The following is a 9,756-nucleotide window of genomic DNA, read 5'->3' as shown; positions in this document are numbered from 1 at the left end:
TCCTGCTAGTGTGGATCTGCTGCCTAGTTAACGCCCTCGACCCCTGATGGCGGTGAGGGGGACCAGCACTCGGGTCATTTTGGCAGTGTGATGAGGGACCCGGGGTAGCACAAGCAGGACGCTGATGGGCTGCGTTTCGGGGTTGGTCTCTGAAGTCTCTCGCCTTAAGTCGTTCACTCCTGATCTCCCAGGTAGGTTGTTACTGACGACTCATGGCCACTAGATGTCGCTGTCAAATGAACTGTCATCGTCTCCTCTTAAACTACGTAGCGACACATTCAACAGGCAGTTCCCCCGAAACATAACATAAATATCCTCTTTATTTTCTGTTTAGACATTGTTGAGGGTCAGTCCCACATAGTTTAATGGCGTCTTGTATGAGAAACATTTTGTTAGAAGGACGCCAGGCCACAAATATAACATCAGGACCAACACAAAAGTATCCAACCAACAAGACACAGTCATTTACAAGTATGGCGTTTCATTAAAGAGTCCACCTTAGCTCTGCTTTGCTGTGACCAGCAACAAATCTATTGCAGACAAACTTGTGTCTGATCTAGGGTTAGACTAAAGTATTGGTAAGCTAACATAGTATCAGGCTGAAATGCTACTATATTATAAATGTCATATGTACATAGATACATAAATACACACCATCCACTATAATATGAGAGGGAGACTCTTTCCCAATCCCTAACAACCTGGCAAAAATATATTTGCCACCCTGTCATAAACATAGTGACTTTTAAAAAAACACACAAGTGTGGTTTTGCAGGTATAAAAGTGGTCACTAGCAGCTTTGATTCAAAGACACTGTGTACCACCTGAAGCCAGAGTGGTCTTCATGGTTCTCACTGTCCTGTGCCTAGAATATTTCTTCTTTCCTTAGAATATAAATAAGCCACCAGAGTGGTCATCGCTGGCCGGTTATTCAACGGGACACTATTCCTGTCCGTGTCCCACAACCGAAGTGAGAGTAGAGTCAAACTGTTGGACTACGTGTACGAATCGGCCCCGCTCTTGTGTGAATGTCTATGTTGAGAACAGGGGTCCAGTAGAAGCAGCAGTGAAGACAGGGCCAGTGTATAGTCCTGGTCCATCAACAGGAACCTGGGAACAAAACAAAACACATTTGAATATATTATATAGAACTAATCTGATATTCTATGATGAGCAGTGGTCATCAAATGCAACATTAAAATGGGGGTTTTAAAGGATACGCAGTAAAACTTTGAGTAAAGCTATTAGGACGCATTAACCCTGTTCTGGAATAACCTGAGCGGACATGCAGCATAAGTCATTCTCACCTATAATAGGACTAAAGACAGTGAAAACTTTCTCAGACTTTTAGAGTCACAGTTAGTCTGCATCATTTGTTACTTCAGGCAGGTAGTGTACAGGGCTTGGAGGTGAAGTAGCACACCCTCTGACATTCCTGACGGAGGTTCATGACGCAGCATTAGCACAGAACACAAATTGTTGATAATTCTGGTGTCGTTGATATTTTTATCATTTGCTTTATTTATTTATTTTTGCATATCATTTGCTCTTATGGACCTGAATGCATGGGGAATTATCCAGAGTCAATACAGGTAAAATAAAAAAAATAGAAACCCTGCTTATATTCCCTCCATGTTGTGCTGTTGTGCTTGTGTTAATTATTTTTAATTTTACCTCTCCAAGAGCCTGCAAGGCAACTGTAGCTGCCATGGCCTTGGCATGTTTGTTATTGGGGCTAGCTGTCTGGGGCTGGTAGTCCACGCCATTCACTGTGACCTGGAGACAACACAACATATGGATACATGTATATCTGTCAGAAGAGACGATAATAATCAGCATGTGAATGAGAACAGGGATTAAAATATTGGATAAAAGCAAACTTTATGCATTTACTTAAAAAAGTTCTTCAAGTTTTCTGTTGCTGTTTTAAAACTCAAATGCAAACATTTGCTTTTAGCTCAGAGCACCGCTGCGCCTCAGTACAGGCTTCCTGATCTGCTACCGTGACTGTAGACTTGTCTTGTTGCTTGTCTTGCTATCAGAGATTTTCTTATAATATGATGAAGAGATGCAGGAGCTTTTGAGTGTGGGCAAACCTCAAAGGTCCAACATGTAAGCAGCTCATGAACAGGAGTAAGACTGACTCACAGAATCAAAATGACCCACCTTGAAGAGGAAATTCTTGCGATGGTCAGGACCACTGTGATGAACCATGACAAAGTCTGGCTGCATTATCCGTCTCTTGTTGCACAACTCGATAAGAGCAGACACTGGGTGCTTCACTGTTCCAGATAAAAGGGCAGAATGAGATACACACAAGGCAAACAAACATCCATCAGAGCCAGGGAAAATCTGAAGGAGCTGAATTGACTGAATATTCATACATGTCATTCACATTCATTTTATCAAGACTAACAATCAGTCAGTCAGTGTTCAAATTGTAGGGGTGGGGCCTCAAGCTCAATAACATTTCAAGTCTGGGGGGTCTCTGGGGGGAGCAAATGTTAGTGCAGAGCTCTCAACTGGATCAGTCAGATAAACATTGTCAGATGCAACTCACCAGCAGTTTGTCATTAATACCATAAGTGAAAAACCATGTACCTGCTATTGCTAACTCATAAATGTATATAAATATATCAATTCCAGACCAGCACATTCAGTTTTAAATAAAATAATGGATACTCCATTACAATTACAAATCTCAGTTATAATTCGAGTAGGTTTACATCAATATAGAAACAACTGTGAAGGAGATGTAGCCCCTTTAACAAATAGTGCCTGAAGTTTAAGGGTTCTAAAGTACAGTCGCAAGAAAAAGTAACTAAACCCTTTGGAATTAACTGAATTTATCAATAATATTGTCTTTAAATATGGTCAGATCTTCATTTAAATTGCAATTATGAACAAACACCATCTATTTTAACTAATTACACATAAATCATTGTGTTGTTCTTGTCCATATTGAATACATCATTCAAACATTCACAGTGTAGCTTAGCAAAAGTATGTGAACCTCTCGGCTAATGACAACAACAAAAGCTAAGTGGAGTCAGGAGTTGGCAAAGCTGGAGTCTAATCACTTCAACCAGATTGGAGGTGTGTGTTAGAGCTACTTTGACTTCTAAAACAAACACTCAAACATTTTGAGTTTGCTGTTCACAAGAAGCATCCGCTGATGGCAAAAAAGATCTCAGAAGACTTAGGATCAAGAATTGTGCAAACCGACATGAAAACATCATCCCTACGGTGAAGTACAGTAGAGGCAGCAGCATGATTGATAAACTAACACTGGCGCTGACTGCTCATCACAGTTGTTCATCGAAAATGTCCTGGCAGTAGCGGAACGAGGATAAAGGTTACAGCTGCAGAATTCTCACAGGACAATATTCAGGATTATCTTCACTCTACATGCTGTGAGCGTGTCTGCTGTGTATCTGTTACCCATCAGATCCTTGGTTACCACCAGTCCTCCTGTCTGCTTCTGTGGCTTCTCTCCTTCAGCAACTAGTCCTGGAATACAAAAAAAAACATCATCATCATCATCATCATCATCATCATCATCACCATTAGCATTAGTACCATTATTCTCATCATCAATATAACACCATCTCCCTAAAGAGTAATATGTTTCATGTTCTTGCAGCCTCACAGCAGTGAGGGGAAATTACTTAACCTTGGGACACTGTATTGGCAGAAACCTGTATTCTGACAGTAAATGAAGTGTCTTCTTATTGGCTGGTGGGTAGAGATGTTAAGGCGGTTCTGATTGTAATCAGGCCAAGTCTCTTTACATTTGAATTATCCACCATTTAAGAAGATGAAGCTATAGCATTTCAAATTCAAAGGATGAGAGGTTCTCCAAGAGCTCATTTCCACAGCTAGCACTCAGGATGCTTACTTCTGCTTTTCTTTCCCAACAGGTACTGAGGCAAGTACTGATGAGGTACTGGGTCAGGCCTGGACGAGCTGTAAAATATGGTCAGATCTTCATCTCAGTTACAATTATGAACAAATACAATCCATTTGAACTAATAACACACAAATCATTGTATTGCTCTTGTCCATACTAATTACATCAAATGCTCATAATGCAGGTTGGAAGAAGCCCTGAGCTAATATCAACAAAAACTATTTGGAGTCAGGGGTTAGCAAACCTGGAGTCCAATCAGGATACTGTTGATAAAGCTGCTGCTCTCCAAAAAAACATCACTGTGGGCCTGAAGTTTGCCAAAGAGCACCTGGACTCTTCATAACACTACCGGGAAAATGTTCTGTGGACTGATGAATCTGAGGTTGAATTGTTTGGGAGGAACACGCAGCACTACGTATGGTGTGAAAAGGGCACTGCAACACAACCAACATGAAACATCATCCCAGCTGATGAGGGAGCGTAATAATTTTGGGCTGCGTTGCTGCCTCGGGGCCTGGACAGGAAAATACCCCCCGTTTATCCAAGTATCTCACAGGGTAATGTCAGGGTGGCTGCCAGCTGAAGCTCAACAGAAGTCGGGTGATGCAGCAGGACACTGACGCTAAACATGAAGGTCAATCTGTTACAGAATGACTTCAAACAAAGAAAATCCACCTTTTGGAGTGGTCCAATCAAAGCCCAGACCTTAACCCAGTAGAGATGCTGTGGAATGACCTCAAGAGAGATGCTCACACCAGACATCCTAAGAATATGGCTGAGCTGAAACAGTTCTGTGAGGAAGAGTGGTCCAAAATTTGCCCATATGACCCAAAGTCAGCTACTGGAAGCTCTTGTTTGAGGTTATTGCTACTAGAGGAGGTTCCACCTGTTATTAAGCCAAGGGGATCATTTACTTTTTCCACCAGCACTGTAAATGTTTAATGAGTGTGTTCAATAGTTTGTGTGTTATTAGCATAAGCACATTGTGTTTGTCTGTACTTGTGACTGAGATGAACCTCAGATCACATTTCATGACCAGTTAATGTAGAAAATCAGGTCATTCCAAAGGGTTCACATACTTTCTCTTGCCACTGTATGGTCTCCTCACCTGAGACCAGTTTGCCTTCACTACCCTCTCCTTGTAGAGCATGTTTTGCCAAGACTCATTTACAAAATCTGTATCACTAGGCTGTTGGTCCAGTATTCTGTGGCCTCAGACCTTTGCGGTCGACTTTGAAGTCAATAATGATCGGCTCCACGGTTCCCTCACGATTCCTTCCTAGGCCCTCTCCCGTCTTCCAGCCCATCTTTCTCATCAGGAACTCACCGACACCCCCTGATACAGGAGCTGCCCTGAGGAACTGGTCCTAACAAAGCCACCAAGAGTTACAGAGAGAGTCAGTAAAAGAGGAGGGGAAAAAAGGAGGAAGAGAGAAAAAATGAGTATCAATGGGAAGTGACAAACAGTGACTGATGACATTGAGGGGGAATAAGGGCAAATTATGCATTGGGGAAGAAACAGGGAGAAAAATCCCAGCCTTTTAACCATTATGTTGCAAGTTGAGTCAGACACAAACACACTAGAGCAATATACAGCTGGTGTTGTTGTGTTGTCCTCGCTCCTCCCCTCCACTGGCAACAGAGAGGGGGCCCTAATACACAGAGATACTCCCACCTCACAGGCTTCCCACAAACATGAGTCGCATCACAAAATAAAATCAGATCACGCTTAACCAGATCAGACACAGCTTGGACCAAACAAGACTGTGAGAACCAAATGTCATGCTTTAGGACGACAGTTGGTTTGGATAGCACCTGTGTGTGTGTGTGTGTGTGTGTGTGTGTGTGTGTGTGTGTGTGTGTGTGTGTGTGTGTGTGCCCATACATGTCCTGTAAGCTCCATAATGATAGTAATGTCTATGCAACTATGGTTGTCACATGGCTCATTTAAAGCCTTAAAGAACATATTAAGCTGAAGACTAGTTCTGATGCTGTGGCTTTGTCCTTGAGAATAAACATAACAGATATATTAGAAAAACTGACATTTAAGACTTGGATTTTAGTTAAAGTAAAAAGATGCCAATCTAAGGACATCCTTAAAGACGTATGATTATTCCCATCATAAATTAATTAAACATGTTTATCCGCAGGCCACAAACCCTCAATTTGCATTCAGCCCAAAACCTGTCCATGACTACTGTATGACAACACTGTGGCGATGCCAACTCCGTCAGTGAGGAGCCTGGGTCTGACCCTGGATAATGAACTGTTATTCTCAGCAAACATGGCAGCAAGTAGCTCCCTCCTGTATATTCCTCCTGTTCAACATCAGGAGGAACTTGCCCTTTTCCGACTATGGAGGCAGCCCAGGTGCTCATCTTGGCACTTGTCTCCTCTTGTCACAGTCCCTGCGTCTGCCACCAGACCCTTGCAACTAGTCCAGAAAGCCACCTCCTGTCTGCTGTTCTTCATCCCCAAGTTTTCCCACACAACATCTTTTCTCTGTTCACTATATTGGCTCCCTGCTGGAGCTAGCACCCCACTCTAGATCAGGTGCTAGCTTACAGGGCAGCGAAGGGGACCGGTCATGGTCAAACCCTACACTCCAAAGGGGCAGAGCTACAAGCACTCCGCAATTTCTTTTCCCTTCATTGACCCTCTCAGAGATTGGAAAAGCTATTGTACTGTATGTGTGTGACATCGTGTTACATGTCACATGGACACTTGGTGAGCAACTTTCATTGGAATGATTAAAGAAACAACTATGGTAGCATCTGCACTCTGCAGTGCTATTATGGGGAATTTCGAGGGCGAAAATGGGGAAAAAACACTACTAATAATATACTTATATTATGGCTCCATACCAAAAGGATAATTTGGTAACAGAAATATATTTTTATGCTTTCCAATCCTTACTTTGCTGAAATTGTTGAGTCATAGTGAGATAGCTGATGGCAGTTCTGCTGTTATTGCTACACTTTAGCATGTTGGCATGATTCATTCCACTTGCAACTCTTGATGCTCACCTCCAGACATGAGCATCACAGAGACCTAAATATGTCAAAGGGTACAGGGCTGTGTCTCTGTGTTTACAGTACACAGTCAGGCATACAAGTTTATAGTCATTTTTTGCAACATCTATCTCAATGGTTTTATATGCGTGTGTGTCTTGCCTTCTTCAGCCATGCTTGTGGTCCGCTGGTGGACAGCTCCTCTGAACTGAGGACCTGGGCCCCAGTCGAACCAGTAAAGAGACCAGGAACGGTGTTGGATTGCGCCCACGCATCCACCTATGAAAAGAAAAAAATTTTCATTACATCAGAGAATCAAAGTGTTTATCAGATCGATTCAAGTAGACAATGTGGAAACATTTCATCAGCATTGTGTGCATACAAAATAATACTAATTGGAATCCACTACTCTCCATTCCATACTTAATAGAACAGACATGTTGCTATTGATTTTTGATGTAATATATTATTTTAAATAATACAACTAAGTAAAATGGCATGGACCCAATATCAAATATTTTGTGGCACACCATTTTTGAGATTTCTGCATTTCTCAAATGGTTATTTGGTCCTTTCACAAGAAACTGTTCCAGTTCTCTCAGGTTTGATGGCTGCTTCTCTCAACAAGAGTTTCAGCTCTTTCCATAGATGTTCAATTGGATTAAGATCAGGACTCTTAGAAGGCTACTTCAGAACAGTTATATTTTTTCTTCTCATCCATTCTTGGCTGCTTTTAGATGTACATGTATTGGGACATTATCCTGTTGTAGCCAAAACCTGCGACCGAGATAGAGCTCTCGACCACATTCAGGCAGGATCACCATGATCCAGAGGACATTGAACGCCTTAATAATATGAGCAGCTGTGGTCACAGGAATATCAAGATACTTGGAGATAATCTTGCAGCCTGTACTTTCACCATTGCTATTATTGTCTTCCTAATCTCCTCAGACAGCTCTCGTATTGTCTTTTTATCGTCCATGTTCACTGTGGTGCACACAATGACACCAAACAGGACAAAGAGGACTTTTCTCCATTTAAATAGGCAGAACTACTGATTATAAGATTGAAGACACTTGCGATATTGATTGAAGACAATAGCCTGTTTGACATATCACTACAATCCACTTATTACCACTGCTACAGGTTGTCAATAATTTTGTCCAGACCATTTTAGAAGATCTTGTAAAATAAGTAAGAATTCAGCTCTTTTCACAGCTTTTCTGTTTTATTCTATGGCAAACCAAAGGCATGCAGGTATGCATGACAAAAAGCTTTTTAAATTTCAATACTTTTCAGGGAGAATGGAGCATTGTTTCACTGAGGTGTAAGGGTACCAACACTTTTGGCCACGTCTGTATAATATTTTATAATACCCCTCTGGAGACTTAGAAGCTATGGTAAATTTTATTGACTTTACAATGTTGAATGTGCCCACAATATTTACATTTTTTTCTTATATTTTTCTTTTTCATCAGTATTGGATGTGACTATATCCACATTTATTTTTTGTTTTAATTGATCTTATAATAATATGCGTTCTGTTTTACCAGATCAACAAAGAGTTTAATGTTTCTGTGTTATGATATCATTATAATGCATGTATTTTAATTATGATTCTATTAATAACACTTCATAAGAACAATAACAAGACAGAGTGGCTGACGCACATATATAACACTAAATCACAAAAACAGTATCAAACAAAACAACAAAATTGACAAACTACAGATAGAAATACAAATACTAGAATAAGCAGCACATAACATATTGAAAAAGTGGAAATTTAAATAACTTGCTCTTTGTGTTCAAGTATCTGTTGGCATCTCAGTGTCAGACTTTTACTTTGATATTTTAAGTACAGTTTGCACTTAATACTTACATACTTTTACTAGAGTAACATTTTCAATGTATGACTTTTACTTGTAATATAGTACCTGTATAGTGTGGTATTGATAATTTTACTTAAGTGAGAGAGCTGAGTACTTCCTTCACCATTGTTTGTTTAAGACCAAATACCAACAAAATTATGACATTCTCATCCGCTTCAGTAGTACTTGGTGTTAGTGCTAATTAGCAAATGTTAGCATGCTAAGATGCTAAACTAATATGGTGACCATGTTCACCCGCTAAACATCGTTATGTTAAAATTTTCATTGTAAGCATGTGAGCCTGCTGACATTTGAGCATTTAACTAATAATATTTCAGATATGTGTATTATACCTGCTCTTGCGCCCGGCTGAGCATGCAGATGGCACTGACATCATAAGGGTTCTCCGCCAAGCGCCTCTGAGCTTTTATTCTCTCAGTTACAGCCTGAGAGATATCTACTGGCTGCAGAGAGAGAGAAAGAGAGAGAGAAAACAGGTTACAGACAAAGTGTCAACTGGTTAGATAGTGTTAATTAAAATTGTAATTTTTTTAAATTTCTGATTATTCACCAGTATTTTTCTAATTCTGTACACCCCCCCCCCCAAGTATTTAATCTGTGCTTTAAAACAATCACCAAATTATGAATCACAATCAGGTAAGTGACACTGTGCCAGTCATAACTGGCCAAGAATTCTCAGACTTATGCACATTTGGTCATACTTTTAGAACTAGAAGCAAAATATATAAATAAATAAACAAGTATAAATAAGTATTTAATTAACTGTCCTAACCCAGGAAATGACAATCTCAGCAGATCTTATTTTAGGCGCCACGTCTGGCAACACTTGAGCAGGATTGTTTTGACAAAAACTGACTATTTTTGTGACCTTGAGCAAATCAGAGCATATGCTGTCCCTGTAGAAATCAATTTCCTCGCAGCAATTTTTGGTAGAAAATGCATC

At 40.5% G+C, this 9,756-nt stretch overlaps 1 protein-coding gene across 1 annotated transcript; it reads right to left on the bottom strand.

The window, feature by feature from the left end:
• Nucleotides 1–316: 316 nt before the first annotated feature.
• Nucleotides 317–9,256, bottom strand: LOC120787269 (protein SON-like; the record flags this gene model as incomplete). Its single annotated transcript, XM_040122925.1, has 7 exons — nt 317–1,110; nt 1,675–1,776; nt 2,167–2,282; nt 3,442–3,510; nt 5,130–5,277; nt 7,084–7,200; nt 9,146–9,256. Coding segments are annotated over 7 exons (741 nt in total), but the record flags the coding sequence as incomplete, so codon positions are not given.
• Nucleotides 9,257–9,756: the final 500 nt, after the last annotated feature.

This window comes from Xiphias gladius, unplaced genomic scaffold, assembly GCF_016859285.1.
Source record: "Xiphias gladius isolate SHS-SW01 ecotype Sanya breed wild unplaced genomic scaffold, ASM1685928v1 HiC_scaffold_133, whole genome shotgun sequence".
NCBI classification, from domain to species: Eukaryota; Metazoa; Chordata; class Actinopteri; order Istiophoriformes; family Xiphiidae; genus Xiphias; species Xiphias gladius.
This window is presented reverse-complemented; position numbering and strand designations above follow the sequence as displayed.